The sequence below is a fragment of the Oryctolagus cuniculus genome, chromosome 9 (assembly GCF_051225735.1).
Source record: "Oryctolagus cuniculus isolate XC-2025 breed Fujian yellow rabbit chromosome 9, ASM5122573v1, whole genome shotgun sequence".
NCBI classification, from domain to species: Eukaryota; Metazoa; Chordata; class Mammalia; order Lagomorpha; family Leporidae; genus Oryctolagus; species Oryctolagus cuniculus.
In genome coordinates, this window is record NC_142875.1 from 35395906 (window position 1) to 35418003 (window position 22098).

General features: G+C 35.1%; 1 protein-coding gene across 32 annotated transcripts in view; it reads left to right on the top strand.

The window, feature by feature from the left end:
• MYCBP2 (MYC binding protein 2) overlaps positions 1 to 22098 on the top strand; it is a 303498-nt gene that overhangs the window by 200274 nt on the left and 81126 nt on the right. For 16 of the 32 annotated variants that reach the window (XM_051850575.3, XM_051850577.3, XM_051850583.3 and 13 more), the window contains 5 exons: positions 606 to 746; positions 11457 to 11531; positions 13910 to 14134; positions 14996 to 15128; positions 20605 to 20727. In XM_051850575.3, the coding sequence (XP_051706535.3) occupies positions 606 to 746; positions 11457 to 11531; positions 13910 to 14134; positions 14996 to 15128; positions 20605 to 20727 (697 nt within the window). The remainder of the gene's footprint in view (positions 1 to 605; positions 747 to 11456; positions 11532 to 13909; positions 14135 to 14995; positions 15129 to 20604; positions 20728 to 22098) is intronic. The other 16 variants (XM_051850579.3, XM_070048696.2, XM_070048694.2 and 13 more) reach the window with 2 other exon arrangements.

The following is a 22098-nucleotide window of genomic DNA, read 5'->3' on the forward strand; positions in this document are numbered from 1 at the left end:
ATGGTTTGACCCTCTGCACCACGGCGCCAACCCCAAGAAATATTTTTGAAAATTTTTTTGCAGAATGTATTTTTTGGGTTTAAAATATCTATCAATTAAACAAAGTTAAAATTATATTTCAAACTAGATAAGAACACTATTAAACATAGTTAGAACCTGCACAAGTACTCACTAAAAATGTGTATTGTTTTTCATGATTTTCAAAAATATCATTTTTAAATGTATTTCTTGTATTTAACTTCAGACAATATATTTTTAAATAATACAGCCAAGTAATGTCTGATTATTAAAATTTAAATTTAGGGATGAGAAGACTTGCATTCTTTTGGGAAACATCCTGTTTTACCATTTATTTGAAGTATGATTTCTTTGTGCTTCTGTTCCTAAGTGAAATTGTTTTTACATTCTTACCATGGAAATTATATTGCTTTTGCATTCCGTGTGGCAGTTTTCCTTAGAGGTTCTCTGAAATTTATCTTCTGCAAAAGCTAGATGCCTAATCCCCATGTCCACCATTATTTGTCTACTTCGCAACCTTGCAGCCTTGCTAATCTCCTAGGAGTCACAGGGGGGCATGGCTTGTTTTTCTTGCTTGTTTCCCATAGATCCACAATGATGATGGTGTATGGCTGAGACTGAATGATGAGACCATAAAGAAGTACGTTCCTAACATGAATGGTTATACTGAAGCCTGGTGCCTCTCTTTTAACCAGCATCTTGGCAAGAGCCTTCTGGTCCCTGTTGACGTAAGTAGAAGGTGGTTTTAAAAAGCATTCTAGGTACACTCTGTCCTGATTTCAGGACTTTCTTTAATTAAGGCTTTTCAGTTCTGAGGTAACACACAATTGAAATAACTTTACCTTGTAAGTGCTTGAATTTTTAAGGTCTTTTGTGTTATAAAGTGGAATTTGGCAAAGTTAAGTCAGGTTCTTGATGCTTGTTATGATCCATCACAGGCAGGAAGTAGTAAATTAAAATGAGGCCTACTGAATTCCATTCAAAGAGGCAGGGAATGAAAGTGGTTGCATATTTTTTGCATATTTTTTTCCTTTCATACTCACATTACTATTTGAAATAAATTCTGAACTAAAATTAATTCACTATTATTATACATTCAGAAACATGTATAAATGTTTATGTCTGTTTTGACATTTTGTATTAGCTCTCTGTCTACGTTTGAGTCTTTTTCTTTCTGAACTTATATAGTACTATAGAAAAATCAGTGTATAAAGATAACTTTTTGTATTGTGTCAAATTATTTGATATACATTATGTTTATTTTTCTTCTTGATAGTCCACAATAATGTTCTCCAAAGTACTGGTTATATAGGATTCTTTGGGGAAGAAAATACTGGACCTTCTATTTATATTTACTAATCTCATTCGTTTTTATATTGTTTTGTATATGTTTTATATTACTCCATGCACACACACACACAAAGCTAGCAGATATATGACCAAGACAGTTGTTTGGAGAGTACTGGCCTACTGCTTTACAAAAGTCAAACTGTATAATGAAACATCTATAATTAAAATATTAAATTTTAAGTAAAACCAGATCTTAAATTTTCTTCAGATTTGTATCTGCAATTAAAAACCAAGAGGATTTTGACCCCCTTGGAAAGAGAGACTAACTACTCTGGAAGAAAAATAATATTTCTTTATCGTCTATGGCCAAGAAATTGCCCTTATATAGTTAGAAACTATTTTCTATTACTGTTATCTGATGCTCTTCAGGATTGCAATAAGTGTGTTTTGAGTAAGATAAATATAATATGCATTTTGTATAACTTTTTTTATTTTAACCAACTTATACTTTTGTATATTTTACTTTAGAAGATTTTCCTCTGTCCCTATTAAGCATATTAGTGTATATTATCTTTTCTACCTCCCCCACTGCAAAGTTTTCTTCCTAACACCTTTGTTTGCTCATTTGAGGAAATCTTTTTGGAAGGGGAAGATATTCACACAGATAAAGCAGGAGAATAAACACAGGTAGAAAGGAGCTCCAAGAGGTGCCATGTGTTAAGTTTTATTTTAGAATGTATTTCTTTGATGCCTTTAACCCATCCAGTTCATAATTTGTAGTACACTCCTTTTATTTTTTCTGTATCTTGCTGCTTTACTGGTTTTTTAAATTTATATAAAGGGAACAAATTTCACATATTTCATTTACACAGTTTTAAGTGCATAGTGATACTTCCCACCCTACCCTCCCTTGATCCCCCCTAGTTTCACCCTCCTCCCTCTTCCTTTTCTTTTCATTTTTACAATGACATACCTTCAGTTTTCCTTATAATCCTTTATGTAGTATACTCTTAAGGTCAGAGAGGAAAGGACAATAACAGAGGTTAAGGAGAAAGCTAAATTTACAGTGAGCCTTACCAACATTACATGGTTTTCACTGCAGTGTGAATGAGGAGGTTCTCTGCCTTACTGGGAAAAAATCTAGATGCAGAATATTGAAAGTAGAAAGTAAAGTAAAGCTACTTTCAGTATTCTGTGCTTTTTCTTTTAAGGAATAGCATGAGTTTGGGGAGAGGGGTTATTTATTATATTTATTTTATTATTTGAGAAGTAGAAAGACTGAGAGAAACACAAAACAAGAGCTTTCATCCACTGATTCATGCCCCAGATGCCCACCATGATCCAGACTGACAAAAGGCTGAAGCTGAGAACTGGGAACTCAGTCCAGGTCTTGCATATGGGTGGCAGAGACCCACTTACTTGAGCAATCACTGCAGCATTAACAGGAAGCAGGAGCCAGAGCCAAACTGGGAACTGAACCAGGCACTGCAATGTGGAATGCAGGGGTCTTAACTGCTAGGCCAATTGTCCACTCCCATGCATTGTTTTTTTCATGCAAATAGCTCAGTGTGTCTAGTACCACCAAATGGCTGACATTTTTCTTGTGACCTTAGATCCTTATGGGTTGAAGAAAAGGGCTGAGTGGAAAGAGGAGAAATTAAAAATGTAGATAAGAAAGCTGAAGATTGGAAAAAGGAGCAGGAGATGGAAACAAAGGCACATTTGGAGAGGTTGTTTCCATAAAAGAGGAGGAGATCTTGCAGCAGTGAATTTGGAAGGGAGGGAGGAAGGGAAACAGGTGAGGGAGACCACAGTTTCCTTAAAATAAATAAACGAAAGCCATCTGGTGATAATGAAAAGACTGAGTTAAATTAGAATGTTTTGAAGTGCCCTGAAGATTGGCAGCAATGTTAAGAGATGAATGGCCAAAAACAACTAGAGTAAAGTAAAGTTGATTGGACTAAACCTGGAACCCCATTCTACTCAATCATAGTACTAAGTGTGAAAAATTAAAGCAATCAAGAAAGCAAAACATGATTTTGGTTTGAACATTAATGGCTGCTATGAGAGGGAAATGGGGACAAAAGGGAATTGCTGTTGCTAATGAAAGAGCAATTAAGTGTCTGGGGTACTTGTCCTAAGTTAGAATGTGAAAGGGTAAATGGAGGGTCCAAGAGACTTGGAGGACCTAATGAAATCCTAGAAAATTCAGTGCATGCACTGTGGTTAAACAGCTGGAATGACATAGGTAATCTGTGTGATAAAGTAAAATTTTTAAAAATATATTTTTAAAGATTTATTTTATTTATTTGAAAGGCAGAGTTAGAGAGAGAGGTCTTCCATCTGCTGGTTCACTCTCCAAATGGCTGAATCAGCCAGGACTGAGCCAGGCTGAAACCTGGATTCAAGAACTTCATCCCTGTCTCCTATAAGCGTGCAGGGTCCCAAGCACTTGGGCCATCCTCCACTGCCTTCCCAGATGCATTAGCAAGGAGCTGGTTTGGAAGTGGAGCAGCCTAGACTCAAACTGGTGCCCATATGGGATGCTGGCATTGCAATCAATGGCTTTATCTGCTACACCACAACACTGGTCCCTAAAAAATATTTTTGAAAACTTTATTTGAGAGAGAGAAGCCTTCCATCTGCTGGTTCACTCCTTAAATGCCTGCAACAGCTGAGCCTGGACCTGGCCAAAGCTAGGATCCCAGAATACAATCCTTGTCTCCCACATGGGTGAAAGCACCCAAGCCATCACCTACTACCTCCCAGGGTAAGCATTAGCTGGAAGCTGGAATCAGAAGCAGAACTGGGACTTGAAGCCAGGCACTCTGATACGGGATGTGGGCATTGCAAGTGGTGTCTTTACCTAAGCTATGCCAAATATCTGCCCTAACTAGAGTATAGTTAAAGTAAATTAACACATGTGGTGGTCCATTATGTTTCCATTGGAGAATGACTGAAGTACAGTGCAGTGAAACTCAGTGGAACTGCCTATGTCTCCTCAAAAAAGCTTATGCATTTGGAAGATGATTCCCAAAGAGGTGAAGACACACAGATTATGGCCGTGCCATGAGCCACAAGGTTAAGGATAAAAGTGAGTATGTTTACCATTAGAGGAAGGGTTTCATCAGACATAATAACTTTTTTTTAAAGATTATTTATTTATTTATAAGAGTTACAGAGAAGCAAATGCAGAGAGAGGGAGAGTCTTGCATCCACTAGTTCACTCCCCAAATGGCTGCAGTGGTTGGAGCTAGGCTGATCTGAAGCCAGGAGCCCGGAGCTTCCTCTGGGTCTCCCACAAGGATGCAGAGGCCCAAGGACTTGGGCCATCTTCCACTGCTTTCCTAGGTCATTGCAAAGAGCTGGATTGGAAGTGGAGCAGCTGGGCCTTGAAATGGTGCCCATATGGTATGCCATTACTTCAGGCAGCAGCTTTACCCATATGCCACATCACCAGCCCCAGACATAATAATTTAAAGTAATTGGATGGGTGGGGGGGATAGTTTGATGTTGGATAAGAGAAAAGCACAAAGTGGTTTGGTATAAAAAGGAGAGAATGGGTAGATGACATGAGGGCTTATATTTTGGACGATGTTCAGAGATGAGGGGTACAGTGTAGCAAAACTAGCTAGCCTGGGCTCCGTACAGATCTAGTACGAAGTGGCTTCAGTGCAGGTGTTAGAAGAGGACCTACATAGTCAGAGGCCAGGTATGGAGAAGAACAGCATTGGTTTTTATTTTTTGTTTTTTTAATCTATTTGAAAGGCAGAGTTACAGAGGCATAGAGAGAGAGGGAGAGACAGGTCTTCCACTCACTGGTTCACTCCCCAAATGGCCCAACAGCAGAGCTGAGCCTATCCAAAGACAGGAGCCAGGAGCTTCCACTGGGTCCCGGATGTGGGTACAGGGCCCAAGGACTTGGGCCATCTTCTGCTGTTCTCTCAGGCCATAGCAGAGAGCTGGATGGGACATGGCGCAGCTGGGACCAAACCAGTGCCCACATGGGATGCCATCACTGCAGGCGACAGCTTTACCTGCTATGCCATAGAGCCAGCCCTGGTTTTTCAAGTTTTGTCTGTAGTGACCAGTGCAGGCCCTTTATTTAGTCAGTAGGTTTTTAATGAGTACCTCAATTTGCATGGCTAAACATGATGGGGCACAGAGGGAATGATGATTCCAGCTCATCACCTCAAGGAAGTTACACAGCAAAATAATTGCATTTTGTTACTACATTTACTGTGGGGAAAATACTTGCCATCTGTTTACCCTCCTCACTTAATTCCAATTGTGAGTAAATCAGCTATATTCTTGACTGATAATGCAGAAAACACTGCTCAATTAGAAATGAAAGCTAGATTTGAAATGAACTTAGAAATAATCAAGGACGAATGTCACTAAAATAGACACAAAAGTACTGAAAAGTTTCCTTCCACAATCTAGCTGTTCAACCTTTTCTAGTTAAAAGTTTTATAGTCACATCGAGGTATATACTTTGTTTGAATCCTGACTCAAAGGAACTTTAGAAGGGAATGCACGCCAGATTTGGAAACTTGAAAATTGAATTTTGATAAGCTTTTTTTTTTTAAAAAAAATTACCATAAATAACCTGATTTTGAATAAGCTTTACATTGATTTTGTTACACTGTTTGTTTACTTAAATTTTAAAATATTCATTCCCCACCCCACCCTCTTTTTCTTTAGTTTTTGTTTATTTGAGAGACAGAGAGAGAGAGAGATCTCCCTTCCTATCTGCCAACTCACTCCTCCAAAATACTTTCAAAGTCCTATCTAGGCCAGACTAAAGCCAGGTTACAGGAGCTAAATTCAGGTCTTTTACATAGATGGCAGGAACTCAAGTACCTGAGCCATCATCTGACACTGTCAACTGCATTTGGGAGTTGAGCTGGGAGTCAAACCCAGACACTGCAATATGGAATGCAGGCACCTAAACCTCTGTACCAAATACCCAGCTAATTTTCTTTTTTGTACATTCTTTCTTTTTTTTTTTTTAAGGTTTACTTGTTTATTTTTGAAATGAAGAATTACATAGAGAGGAGGAGAGCCAGAGCAATCTTCCATCTGCTGGTTCACTCCCCAAATGGCAACAGCAAGTGCTGGACCAGGCCAAGGCCAGGAGCCTGGAACTCCATCCAGGTCTCCAACATGGTTGGCAGCTGCCAACACACTGGGTTCATCTTCTGCTGCCTTCCCAGGCAAATTAGCAGGGAACTGGATCAGAAGTGGAGCAACCAGGACTCAAACCAACATCTGTATGGGAGGCCAATGTTCCTGGCAAAGGTTTAATCCGCTGCACCACAGCACCAGCCCCAGAATCAGATGTAAACCATAAGCTAAATTTTGGTCTTCCTAGCAGTAGTTCTATTTAAATACAATTACTTCATAACAAAATATTTTAAAAACTTGGTATCCTGACTTAGTTTAAATGTAACTTTTACTGTTTTAGCACTTTAGTAATGCTTGAGTTTAAAGATTAAATAGCATTAGTCATTCATATTATGACTAGGTTTTTCAAAAACAATTTTTAAGTTAAGGATAGGTTAAAGAGAAGATGAATATAGATCATTTGTGAAATATTCATTATAATTTTATCCTTTTTAGAACACATTTTAAAATTTTACATCTTCTATTGTTTATCTAGAATATTTTCATTTACATTTTCTAGTGCTTTCCTAGTTGATTGCACTCAAAATTGGCTATAGAAAATTTTATTCTTCATTCTTCCTAATAATTAATTAATTGCTCATTAACAAGCATTTATTTAGATTGCTTTGTGAACACCCTCACTTCTCCTAGGAGGTAACATTTGAGAAGGTCTTTAAGAGGGGCCAGCGCTTTGGCGCAGCAGGTTAAAGCCCTGCCCTGAAGTGCCAGCATCCCATGTGGGTGCCGGTTCAAGTCCCGGCTGCTCCTCTTCCAATCCAGCTCGCTGCTATGGCCTGGGAAAGCAGTGGAATATGGCCCAAGTCCTTGGGCCCCTGCACCCACTTTGGAGACCCACAAGAAGCTCCTGGCTCCTGGCTCCTGGCTTCAGATCGGCGCAGATCTGGCCGTTGTGGCCATCTGGGGAGTGAACCAGCGGATGGAAGACCTCTCTCTCTCTGTCTCTGCCTCTCTCTGTAACTCTGTTTTTCAAATAAATAAAAATAAATCTTTAAAAAAAAAAAGAAGAAGATGTTGAAGAAGGTGATTCCCCTTACAGTATTACCCAGGATGATTGGCATAAAAATTGCTAGGAAAGAGTGAAGAAATCTCTCCAATGAGAATCAAATGTCCAAAGTTAGGGAGGCAAATTGATTTGTAAACTGGTGAATGGTTGATATGGATGAAGCGAAGGATTAGAGATGGAAAACAGATGAGTACTGGAGACATTAGGTTACCCTCTCCCTTCTCAGGTGACAATCTACAAAAGTGGAAAAGGCAGATTTCTTTATCCAGATGCATATAACATTTAGTTTATTTTCCTTGCCTTCATCCTATTTGTATTTATATACCTACTATTTCTATTTTTTAATCTCACATTAGTAAAATGTCATTAATGATCCCTTCTTACTCACATTTGTTTTTTCTGAAGCATTAAGTATTACACCTTGCTCATAGTTTCTCAACATTTGTTGGTGGTCAAATCTAGTTCCTTGAATTTGGTACGATCATGTTGCTTAAAATAATTGCTCCATTATCTCAATTAATTTTCTTTTTGACTCTTTGATGATTCTGTGTATAATCATTCCCATTTTTCCAGTGAGGAAGATCATAAATAGAAGGTAGTGGAGCAGGTATTAAAACTGCAGTTGATGAGATTCCAAAGCCTATGGTTTTATGTTCCATATGCTTTGATCTAGTGAGAGATAAGGATAATTATAGATATAAAAGAATAAAAATAACTGTGTATTTTCTCATATCCTTAGTGGTTAAATGAGAATGAATAGCATGTTAAGTACTGATGGTGACATGAGTCAATCTGAGAAAGCATATCTGAAGAATGTTTAAATTAAAATTCTAAAGATTTTTCCCTGGTTCGTTCCTAGGTTTCAATACAAAATAAAACCAAAAGATTGGGAATATCAACTTGTAGAATGTTTCATAAATTAGGGAAAATGCAAGTAAAAGAATAGAGTACTACATGATGTGACATGATATATACATGGCATGGAAGACATTTAACTACTTAGAATCAAGAACTTCTTGATAGGAGTTAATGATTTGAAACTATGTCCACTGCTTGGGTGCTTTATTAAAAATTAGATCTTTCTGCATTTTGAAGGGAGTTGAGTAGAGGGAAGTTTATCTCAGGAGAAGTTGACTATAAACTAATAATAGCATTCTGAGACATCTTTATGATCTGTATATTATCTGAATTCCTGCTGAAGCCTCTTGGATCTTTAAACATATCCATGTGTTTATGCACATTCATTTCTATTTAGGTAGATGGGTGTTCACATATAGAAAGCATACTGACACACTCTGAAATTTGGAGCCCTAAACATTTAGAAATAAGGAGAAAGAATCATTTAGTGATTGCACTTACAGTACTACCCATGATGGTTGGCATAAATAGCTAATATTTTTTCTAATTTATAGCCAATTTCATTCTTTGGGGATACTTACTAATGTGTGGCAGTCACAGCTTTAACATAACCACAATTTCCTAGTTTTGTTTTGTTAATAGTTTTGTATATGTGTACATATAACCTGTTTTTTAATCTCAATGCTATTTTTTACTTAATATAGCATCAGTAAATGTACTGTCTTTAGATGGATATAAAAAGCCTCTTTCATTCTTTAGTTTAGCATTTAAGTTTCTGAAACAGAATAATAGGAGACAAATAATACTAGAATTTTTATATATATATATATACACACACACACACACACACGCGCGCACGCGTATACTATGCTTGATTTTCCTGAGTTATTTCATTTTGTTTTGCTTTTGTTTTGCTTTAAAACTGGCAATTCCTGGCTGTGTGCATATCTAGTATAGTCTTTTTTTGCATGAGCGTTTGGCATGTTGCATCATATATTTTCAGTGTTTGATTATGCACTTGTTTGATCTCTTCTATGCCTTGAAAGATAATTAGCTCAGAGTTGCAATTTGGTGCTTGTTAATATAGTTAGGTTTCTAGTGTATTTTACCTATCTAATTCTCTCGATAATACTTTTCTGCTTTTGAAATACCATTTGAGAATAAAATGATTTTAATTTATATATATACATGTATATATATAAATTGAGACTTTGGAGAAGTCAGTATTTTCAAGCATGTTCATATCTTTAGGCTAAAATATTGCTAAATTTTTAAAAGAAGGCTAGTGAAATATACTTTAATTTTAAACTCCAGCTTCCTGTTTAGTGACTTTTTGAAATTTGATTAATGCAATTTTATTAGGAGACTACATTTTGAAAATAATCTTACATAAATTAACATGGGCTAAGAATTTCCTGCAGCTACAGAATAAAAGCAAAAGTATCAAATTTGAATTCATATTTAGTACAAAATTTATTTTATTGGTAATTTATCAACATGGTTAACAGTTGCATCACTTTTCATGAAAGTATCATTGTACTTTTGAGCGACTCATAAAACATTTGAGATTGCTCGTTGAAATAAAAAACAGATATAAAGTGTAAGTGTTGTTAATCAGTCACCACATTGCTTCTTTTTCACTAACTTCATCTGTTGCTTCTTACATTACTTCTGATAGTAGAATAATATATGCCAAAAACTAGAAGATGCTAAAAAAATATTTGATATTGTTTTATGTCAAAAGGTCTGCACCACTCTTCTTTGTGATGGAGAAAACTCATTGAGCAAATATTCCACAAATTCTTTTATAGATGAATGAACCAGTAAAGACATCTTTTTCCTAAAAATAATAGCATTTCAAAGTGCTTTGCGATGTTTCCGCTTTCCACAGAGGAAGAATCTTATTTATTAACCATTTCCAACATAAAGGGAAAGGGTAGTATTGGTTTTTTATTTTGTTTAGCTTTATTTATTAGAAACTCATTTTTTCTGGATTTTATATTTCTGAATTAGCATATATGTATGTTTGTGGGTGTGTATCTACATCCATCAATACTCATATGTACATGAGAAAAGCAGAACTAGAGAATAGTAAATAAATTCTTATTGTCTAAAGTGGCATACTATTGGTTGTGAACCGTGATGTATCCTTTGTTTTGCATTCTTAGATGAATATTTTTATGAATATTTCAAGTTTCCTATTTTTGGTATAAAACAATCATTTATCAAAATATTTACATAAGTAGTAAAATTGTGCAATTGCTACTCACTTAAAAGATAGAATGTATACAGACTGATAACATATGTACATAGAAAAACTTTCAAGACATTTTTTGAAAATGTTGATTTTTTTTTATGATCATGTTGCTGGAAATGTATTGTTAATGAAACATTTTTCAGACTTTAGCATAGAAATCTTAAATGCCCTGTGCATTTCCTAAACTTTGAGATGGAGAAAAGTAGGCCTGCCTCTTCATAAAACAGTCAAATTTTCTTAATGCCTTAATGCCTTTATTTACATATTGCTTGCTGAAACACTTCCAGATAATCTTTTTCCCATTCACAGAGGGGAAGAAAGTTGCAAAATAAGTTAGTTTTTGGTTTTTATATTACCATTTTATTTTTGTACTTTAGAAAGTGGTAATTATTGTACATATGCTACATGCCATTATTTGTCACAATAATAGTTGCAATTTCTATACAGTCTACATTACTCAAATTTTCTTTATGAAACAGCAGACTGTTTTCTGTCATAAAACAAATCTAGCTTGTTTTAGAACATATACATCCTGATTTAAGGGGCTTTAAGGTTTCCTGGCATTGATTGTCTCAAGCTTTATAACACTGTCTGGCTCTTAATTTTAGTAAATGGCATGACACACTATATCCGTGGAGAGCTTTTGACCAAAAAAGTTTATTTAACAGAATTTCCTTGATGTATGGTTTACTCAGGTGGCTTCAGTTTCCCTTTAGTAAAATAACATTTCTCTCTTGGTGCTAGAACACAGAAAAATGTTGTACTGTGAACGCATCTTTCTGCAGTTGATATCCTGTTCCCTTTCTTTGTTGATATTTCTCTTTCTTAAACTTTGTCGCTCAGAATATCTTTAATGCTAGCCAAGGAGTCAGGGATTTGGACGTATTTTCATGGACTTCCAAAGCTTTTTTCCCCCAGGTGAGTTAACTGTAAGGAACAATTATACGTTATTCAGGTATTTCAGTATGTATAACAAATTTTACATTATCTCTTCAAATTCTATAAGTTTAGCAAAAAATTATTTTACCAATGAAAACATCTGTATGAAGTGCTGCAGTTGATTTGTGCCTTTAAACCTGCCAATGGCTTACGTGAAATTTTGACCTACCTTCAGTTTTTATTTTGTTTCTGCAACAGTAGTTGTAAGTCTAGCTATTAGAGAATTAATTTATCTAGATGATATTGTCCTCATCTTATAGCTTTTCTGAGTTTTCCACTGCCTACTCCTCCACTTTGCCCTTTTGGATGTTCATCTAAGAATGGGGTGGGAATAGAGGGAGGAAAAAATAATATTTAAACTCACCAATTTTCATATACTGGTACCCAAATCTCACGTTTCTGGGGTGAATAAAAAGTATGTTTTAGGACTGCTTGAGAATGACAGGTATAGATCTACGATTTGGTATCGGTCAGTTATTAATTAAATTATTATCCAAAAAATATTAACTATTTTAATCTTTCTTATATGTTAGCCTATAGTTAATTGTTTGCAGTTATTAGTTTTACCAACATTTATATTCCTAGTATTATCTTGCCTGATCTAAAGTTGGAATTAATGTTGTAATGTCATTAAATATGAGTGAAACTGCTATTTTGATAAATCTATGTACATTTACTTATTTTTTACATCACTGAAAATTTTAATAGCTGTAAATAGGACTAAAACTTCCTCTTCCAACTAATGATATGATATACTTAATAAAGCATCATTAATGACTAAACATTTTTAATTGTTCATTAATTGTGAGTACAGTATCATCTGAAGTTTCCATATATTTTACTCTCAATTTTTATCTTAAATGCTCTATTTAGATAGATGTACATATAGATAAGTTTTTTGACTATACATGCATGATTATATGAAATGCATATTTTAAATTTGTTTTCACTTGTAGAGCCAGTGAAATTCTCTTCAAAAAAATTAACTCATACCTAATTTAAGTATATTGTTAAATACAGTGTGATAATTTCAGTAAATGTAAATAAATTATTGTCCATAGTATATATTTTTAAGCATTTGTTCAAGTAAAAATTGATGAGGTTTACAAAATATTACAGAAATGTTAATGGTGGGTGAACACACAGTACAAAGAATAAAATAACAAGTACAAAGAATACTTGAATCCACTTTTTTTTAACTTTACATTTTATTTTTAATGTTCTATGTATATGGAACTACTTATAGAGAGAGAACTATTCAGTAAAATTTTGTTTTATATATTTTTCAAATATTCTATTTATAGCATTATTAAATATTATTTAACCTAATGTGTGAATATCCCATTGTAGTTATCTTTTACTCTATTTGAATGTTAAGTAATTTGTACAATCCATATAACTGTAAAAGTGCAAATTGTGAATCTGTTTTAAAGGAGTAATAATGACAATAGAAGAACCCCTAGGGTAGAACTTTTATTTAGACTTAGTTGGAAAGAAAATTAGGAAAAGTTATTTCTCTTTATTACATTCACATAGGGAACAATTTCATCATAGCATTCAGAATCATTGGAAAATTTAGGATAAGTTTGTTTTTTTTAATTTTAGAAATGACTTCTTGGTGTTTTAAATTCAAATCATTACATTTACTTAAAGTGCATTTTTAATGTTCATCTCTCCTCTCTACTAAAATATAACCTTTTCTGTCACTAGCATTAATGTATCACTGTGTAGTAATAGCCTAGCAAATCTAGCAAGACAATCTCATTTGTAGAATATTAGGAAAATATGAAGTTTTAAAGTCTTGTAAGCATTTGTATTTTATTAATAGCTAGCAAATATAAAGACTTACCTCTGTTTTATGTGTATTTTTCATCACTGTTATCTCTGTTGATAGTTAAGTCTCCAGTGTTCTTATATCTATTTTCTCTATAAGAAATTATTACAAAGTGGAAGAAATATTTATTCTTTTTTTGCCCATACCAAAATAAAATAGAATTATTCATGATTCATGTAGAAAGGTATTTTTCTTTTCCTTTTGTTAAATGCTGCATTAAAAGATAAAAATAAAATCAGGTCTTACCATCCTGTTATTCCCAAATTGTGGTGGCAAAAATCAGAGATTCACTCTTCTGCTATATTTTCTTCTATGTAATTTTAGTTTAAATATCATTCAGTATTGTAAAATTTAAAGAATTTTATAATAGGGATATTGACTAATGTTTCAGTTTTCTTTATGTATATATTTTCTTAGTTAGCAATATTATAGAACTTGATATGAAACTGTTACTTAGAAGGGTTTTGAAAATGATCATCAATTGTATTTTGTTTATTGTTTTCTTTCCTATTCAAATTTTCAGGAACCTAAAACTAATACTGATGACTTTTTCAAAGACATAAACACCTGCTGCCCACAGGAAGCAACAATGCAAGAACAAGACATGCCATTCTTGCGAGGAGGGCCAGGCATGTACAAGGTAGTGAAGACCGGACCTTCAGGTCACAACATCAGAAGCTGCCCTAACCTTAGAGGTATCCCAATTGGAATGTTAGTTCTGGGAAACAAAGTCAAAGCAGTGGGAGAGGTATGGATTCTTGTAGCTTCATGACTTCTACAATTCTCATTTCTAATATCATAAAACCAAAGCATCTCTTTCTTCTAAAGGTTGCCATTTCTGTTCCAGGTTTTTAAATGTTAATGTTCTTTATCTTTATTCCTATTGAAAATACTAACATGACTTTGTATCTATTTTCTAATAATGTTATTCTCATAATTATCCTTATGAAAACAGTATTTATATTAAGTGATTTTAACTGTATATTTAAATGTTGAATATTTGCATGTATTTCTTCATGATTACAGATGTACTGTACTGTCATGGTTTATCAGCATTTAAAGTACTTTATGTGAATCAGTATGGAGATGTGATCATATACAAAGAGTTTCATTTTTTCCTCCCCCATTTATAGGTCTCACTGAAGTCCTGAGCAAATAAATTTACTGTTTAGGCCACTGTGGCATTTGCCCCAGCTGACAAGCTTGAAGATGTAGTGTGTCATGCTATTTCTCAGTGTCAGGGTCATTTTCAGGTTGCACTATAGGTACTATCAACCTAAACAAGGAAAACATATGAACAATATAAGGACATTTTATATATAAACAACAAAAATGAGCCATATGTTTTTAGTAATGCTTAAAGTTATTTAGAGATTATCTTTTTGTGCTTTAAAATCATTATTTTAACCAGAATCTTGAACAGTGCTTTACAGAAGTTTTCATTGATTTCTATCTTACCTCAGGCTGTGGTCTTAATTTCAGAAACTTATTTCATGGTAGAAATGTATTGGAATGATAACAAAATTCACTTTTAAGCTGTTTACTGGTTTTCAACCTGAATACCCTGAAAGTGTGCAGCCAATCAATGGTGCTTTCTGTTATGTGCCAGGTGACCAATGCTGAAGGTACGTGGGTGCAGCTGGATCAGAGCAGCATGGTAGAGTTCTGTGAGAGCGATGAAGGAGAGGCATGGTCCCTAGCTAGAGACAGAGGCGGGAACCAGTACCTCCGTCATGAAGATGGCAAGTTGGCTTCCATTTGTGATTTATTCCCATTAACCTTTAAAATGCAGGCATTTAATGTGTGTTTTATTACTTTCGTCCTAAAAATTTGAATATGTTTATTTTTTTAAGTAAAAGCAAAGCTAAAGGTTAAACAAAAATCTTGTCAACTGTTAAAATTAGTTTATAGAATACATAAGTACTAAATGAATATGCATAAAGGAAGAAAAGGAAAAGAACATTTGAAGTAAATGGGTCCACTTTTAAAAAGCTTGCTTTTATTTCGTTGATAGGGATTCATGTGCCTCATTCTTCTGTACCAGTGGAGGACTGGAGATTCTATCCTTTCTGCTACCAAGTGGATATTCAGTTTTCAAACTACCAATCACAGTGCTTCTCCCAGGCAACTTCATTTAATTGAATTTTATCTCAGGGAAGGAGCATTAAAAACACATAGATTCTCTTTGGAGTTTCCCGTTTTGTTGTTAGACTTTCAACTTTAAGCTTTATTTACCTTTTTCAACATTGATCTAGTTCTATAAGAGTTTCCTTTTTGTCTTCTGCTTTTGATTCTCCTGTGACAGAAATTGTTCCTCAAATTTCATAGCATGTCATCACTTTTATGAAGTTTTAGCTGGTACTGACAGAGCCCAAGAGTTCCCTCTGTGTTTCCAAAGAACCATTTTTGCCACTAGAATAAAACTGATTTAGTTTAGTCTAGTTAGTGTTTTTTTGTTTTGTTTTGTTTTGTTTTATTTTGTTTTGTCTCTTAAAACCCAGATTTTGAGCCCTTTATGTACAGGCACAGGAATTTTATCTTTTTTTTTTTTTTGACAGGCAGAGTGGACAGTGAGAGAGAGAGACAGAGAGAGAAAGGTCTTCCTTTTGCCGTTGGTTCACCCTCCAATGGCCGCCGCTGCAGCCGGGCGCACCGCGCTGATCCGATGGCAGGAGCCAGGATCCAGGTGCTTTTCCTGGTCTCCCATGGGGTGCAGGGCCCAAGCACCTGGGCCATCCTCCACTGCACTCCCTGGCCATAGCAGAGAGCTGGCCTGGAAGAGGGGCAACCGGGACAGAATCCGGCGCCCCGACCGGGACTAGAACCCGGTGTGCCGGCGCCGCAAGGTGGAGGATTAGCCTATTGAGCCGCGGCGCCGGCCAAGAATTTTATCTTTGTATTCCTGGTTCTAAAACAGTTTTGACACGTTACTGCTTACAACGTTTCATGAATACAGACTGAATTATAAAGTAATAATTAGTGACAGGCCGATGTTTAGCCTAACTAAAGTTAATACCCTGCCTTCAGATGCCCACGTTCCCTATTTGAGTACCCAAATTTAGTAACTAGCTTCATTCCTGACTCCATCTTCCAGATAATGCAAACCCTGGAGGTAGTGATGGTGACTCAAGTAATTGAGTTCCTGCCACCCACTTGAAAGACCCACGTTGATTTCCTAGCTGTCAGCTTCTACTAGACCCAATTCTTTTGCTGTAGGCATTTGGGGAGTGAACCATCTAATGCGAACCCTCTCCCTGTCTCTACCTCTCTCTCAGCCTACTAAATAAGTAACTAAAATTAAAAAAAAAAATAAGATATCAAAATAACTAGGTAAGCAAAGCATATAATTTTCTAATAAATTCCAAAATTTCGAAGATAAAATCAGATAAAGAGGAGAATGTGTTGCTTTGCCCAAAAGATAATTAATGTATGATGCTCACCACCACAGGGACATTAGGGCCATTAATTGAAAGAGATCCAAAAAAGATTTCAAACATGAATGAATGAATGAATGGCAGAGTACATTTAAATATATATATTATCTCTTTATTTCTCCTCTACAATAAGCCTTTGAGGTAATATATACTATCTTCAATATATAGATAAGGAAACTAAAGATTGTAGACTTTAAAATGACTTCATGTGGTTGGTGATATAGCTGGTTATGTGGCCAATATAACATATGAGCCACAATCTTCATTCGTATTTTAAATGCTATCCTCTTGTACCATGTTGCATACTGAACACAGTTTAATAACCTACTTCCTGCCATTATAAAGATAAACTTTATAGTCAAAGTTGATAGCATAAAATAATATCCTGAGATGGTAGAACTACTGGCTATTATGTTTTAAAAATGGCTCCATTTGATGTAAATCAGACAATTATAAAATAACCTTTTAATTTACTGTATTTTTTCTACATATTTATTACATAGTCATAAATTTTGAACATTTTCCTTTATACAGAAGATTCAGATATAAATGAAAATATCTACCTTGAGATCTGCTTTGTAAGATCCAGTTAAATACATAAGAACGGCTTAGGTGGCTCTCAAGGGATCTTTCAAGCTAAGTAATTTTTTAACTGGCAGCATAGCATAAGGTGTAAGAGTGAATTCTGGATCTGAACTGCCAAGGTACTAATCTTAGCTGTACAACTTTTTAGTTTTGTGACCTTGGCTCAGTTGACCTCATGTATCTGTCCCTCATATATGTCCACTTAGGACCTCATAAATCATGACCGTATAACTTCAATACAAAAACTAAATGAGCAAATCAATACATGAAGTTGGTAGAAGGTAAGCTTAACCTTCCATATTAAGGAGCAAGTTTTGACATGGAAAATTGTGTTCTCATGAACATAGAAGGAAGAATTTCTCTAAAATAAGCTGCTTCTTAAATTAGGATACTATTTTTGGTGAGATACACATTGAACTCTAAAAGAGATTTAAGAGATGTTTAAGCTTTTCTCTATAATCAATCATCCTTTACTCTTTTGATATATATATATATGTGTGTGCGTGTGTATATTTGGTTACATAGTAAATATTAATTTTTTTAAAGATTTATTTATTTATTTGAAAGTCAGAGTTACACAGAGAGAGGAGAGGCAGAGAGAGAGAGAGAGGTCTTCCATCCAATGGTTCACTCCCCAATTGGCTGCAACAGCTGGAGCTGCGCCGATCCGAGGCCAGGAGCCAGGAGCTTCTTCTGGGTCTTCCATGTGGGTACAGGGGCCCAAGGACTTGGGCCATCTTCTACTGCTTTCCCAGGCCACGGCAGAGAGCTGGATAGGTAGTAGAGCAGCCGGCACCCATATGGGATGCTGGCACTTCAGGCCAAGGTGTTAACCCGCTGTGCCACAATGCTGGCCCCGCAAATCTTAATATTTTAAAATAAAACTGGAATGATAAGGGGAAGAGTGATATGATATTAGTGCCTTAAAATCAATACAATTAGCTAATGTGATAAACCTAATAGTTCTTTCATTGGTATTAGTACATAATTGTCATATCTAAAATGGAAATAAAAGGACTTGACATTTTGGTTAACTTTTATGAAGTAGTGTAAGAAAACAAAAGTTTTCCTCTGTAAAAACTCTTTACTGACCTGTGATATTTGTAGGAAAGGTAACAGACAGTTAATGCCATGGAAAAATCAGACTCCAGGGGCCGGCATTATGGCATAGTGGGTAAAGCTGCCCCTGGGATGTCAGTATCCCATATGGGCACCAGTTCAAGTCCTAGCTGCACCACTTCCAGTCCAAATCCTTGCTAGTGGCCTAGGAAAAGCAATGGAAGATGGCCGAAGTATTTGGGCCCTGACCACCCATGTGGGAGATCCAGATGAAGCTCCTGGCTCCTAGCTTTGACCTGGCCCAGCCCTGGCTGTTGGAACCAACTAGGGAGTGAATCAGCAGGTGGAAGATCTCTTTCTTTCTGCCTCTCCCTCCCTCTCGTTAGCTCTGACTTTCAAATAAACCAACAAATCTTTATCTTAACAAAAAGAAAAAAAAATGAGGCTCCACTTTGATGCATAATCATTGTGAATCTGCAGGGGTAGAATCATGCAATATTTTCTGTCCATTGCTATTCATCAGTGTTTTCCAGAAGAAATACTCCACTGCTGAAGTATCTCATACTGAAGAGTATTGCCTAAGGGAAGTGCTAGAGTTGGTGTATTTTGTATTTTTAAGTCTGTGAATGCTGGTAAAAGTACAGACCATACAGGACCACTGGTACAGCAGAATTCTGTTTTATAGATAAGGAGTAAACACGGCACCACATTCCACTACTTCCATGTTTAGCTTAAAGGAATCTTGATTTTTTTAAAAAGTATATTTAAAACATTCTACTTTTCATAATGTTATTTTAATGAAATAAATACCTTTTTCTACCTATTGCTGTTCATTTGACATATTTTAGTTTGTCATTTTTCAGCTGACATTAACATGACCATTAATATTAGTGTAATATTAGTGTGAGTTTTTTATTTTTTTTTAATTTTTGGTTAACATGTAACACTTGTACATTTAAGGGACACTGCAAAATTTCAACCCAAATACATAGCATAAACCAATCAAGTCAAGCAACGAGCCTTCTTATTTCCTTTTCTTTTTACCAGCTCTTTTCCTGCTGGTTCTTGAAACAGTCTGTAATGCGTTATTGTTGATACTATATCAGCTAGACTCTTAGAGCTACTGAATTGTTCGTAGGTGATTAATTTAGTTTATCTATCTTACATGTTGCATCTTTCCATTTGTAAACAATAAATATTTTCCCCTTCCTTCTTGAAATAAGAATTTTGATAATTTGTTAACTTCAGAATATGTTAATAGGCTGATTATATGACCAGGTTTATCATCCCTTTCCTGTAGGAAGAACAACTTTATATAATAAGTAAAAATTGGATTTTTCTAAATTTTCACATATATGGTTTAAAATATTTTACAAATGAAAAGTGCTGTCAGTACTGGACACTTTTCATCTCACAGTACTCATTACAAAATGTTTGCTTTCTAGCTTATAGGGTACCCACTTTTTATAAAATGCTCTTGTGTAAATTTGTTATAAATATAAGAGTTCCTTGTCCAGAAATATTAGTATACATTCAGTGATGTATTCTGCCACAAGAAAAATAAATTGGTTCCATAAGAGAGTATCCTCGGCCGGCGCCGCGGCTCACTACGCTAATCCTCCGCCTAGCGGCGCCGGCACACCGGGTTCTAGTCCCGGTCGGGGCGCCGGATTCTGTCCCGGTTGCCCCTCTTCCAGGCCAGCCCTCTGCTGTGGCCAGGGAGTGCAGTGGAGGATGGCCCAGGTGCTTGGGCCCTGCACCCCATGGGAGACCAGGAAAAGCACCTGGCTCCTGGCTCCTGCCATCGGATCAGCGCGGTGCGCCGGCTGCAGCGCGCTGGCCGCGGCGGCCATTGGAGGGTGAACCAACGGCAAAGGAAGACCTTTCTCTCTGTCTCTCTCTCTCTCACTGTCCACTCTGCCTGTCAAAAAAAATAAATAAATAAATAAAAAAGAGAGTATCCTCTTTCTAAGATTTTGTCAAGCTGATTTGATTGGTGTTTAGACCTATTGAATCTAAATAGGAGATTATTTTAAAATCTAACCATCATAAAATCTTTTTAATAATTTTTTTATTTTTGTTGTATGAGTAGGGAATAGCACATAAGAAACTAATGGTATAGCTGTGGCTTTTATTGTAGAACAAGCTCTTCTGGATCAAAATTCTCAAACTCCTCCTCCAAGCCCTTTCTCAGTACAAGCTTTTAATAAAGGCGCAAGTTGCAGTGCCCAAGGATTTGATTATGGACTTGGAAATAATAAAGGTAGGTGTTTGAAAGTGAATCTTTATACCAATTTTTTTCCTGTTCACCCACAAATCTTTATTATATTATAATTTGTTCTTAGAAAACTAATTTTTACAGTGTTTATAAAGATTTTTTTTTACGATATTACTTTTTACGATATTGCTTTTATAACTTTTAGTTTACTTTTTTGGGAGTTTTTTTAAATTCTAATTTATTAGTTTATGTCAAAGATTCTGTGTCACTAAATATAGTAAAATAAGTATTATTTTAACATCTTCCTGTTATTTAGGAGAGTAATATTAATGAACAACAAAGAACTTTGCCAACTGATCCATTTTAAATCAGAATATTACTTTTAAATAATATCTTAAAATACTGTTACACATGAGATTTCTTAAATATGTGTGTTTTTGAACATCTAACCCAGTTATCTTAGCTAATTTAAAATAATATGAAATTGTATGTTTGAGTTTGGTATATATAATGAAATCAGAAAGTTGTAAGAAACTAAACCTTAGGAATATAAAAGCCATACAGCAGTTTTGCCTTTATTAATTGAAGAGAACAACATCAAAGACAATCCCAACACTAATTATTTTGGAGAAATAAATACTTGATATCATCCCAAATTTCACTTTTCTATAAATTCGGGCACACTTTTATTCTTTGCTGTGCTCCTGATCACTTTTTCAGTATCTGCCATATTGTCAGTAGGTAGCATAGAGCTCGGTGATGGGTAGCTTACTTGGGAATGATTTTACTGCATGTTTATTTATATGAATTCACAGGACTTGAATTCAGGAAAAAAATACCATGTCATTCTATTTGACTTAAAGAACAATTGAAAAAAACATAAATTATATCAATATGTAATAAATATTTAATTGAAAATAAATGTTTTACTGTGGGATATCTTCATTACTTCCTACAAAGTTCTTTTCCAAAGGAAACATAGATGCATGGGTATGATCCCGCTCACTTCTGGTAGCTCTGGTTTCTGTTAATTTAACCCAGGTCTTCGTACTTGTGCAGAATTAATGCTCTGTTTTCTTTATGTCCTTTTCTCTCTACTGTTGGTCAGCTCTTAAATTAAAATTTCAGTGTTTACTTACCACTACTCTACTTCTGTAGTTACCTGTTTTAAAGCCATGTTTAATCCAAATTGCATGCTTTCAGAGCTTAAAATATCATAGTACTGATGTCTCTCAGTGTCAGTCAGTCTTTAAAATATAATTTTAATTGTTAAAACATAAAAATAAAATCAGTTTTCAAGAGAAATAAACACTACTGACAACATTTGTTATTAAATAAAAATAATAAATTATTAACTTTTAAAAATGTGATTTTGCCAATAATCAAAAATGGCATGGATTTGTTAATAGGCTTTTA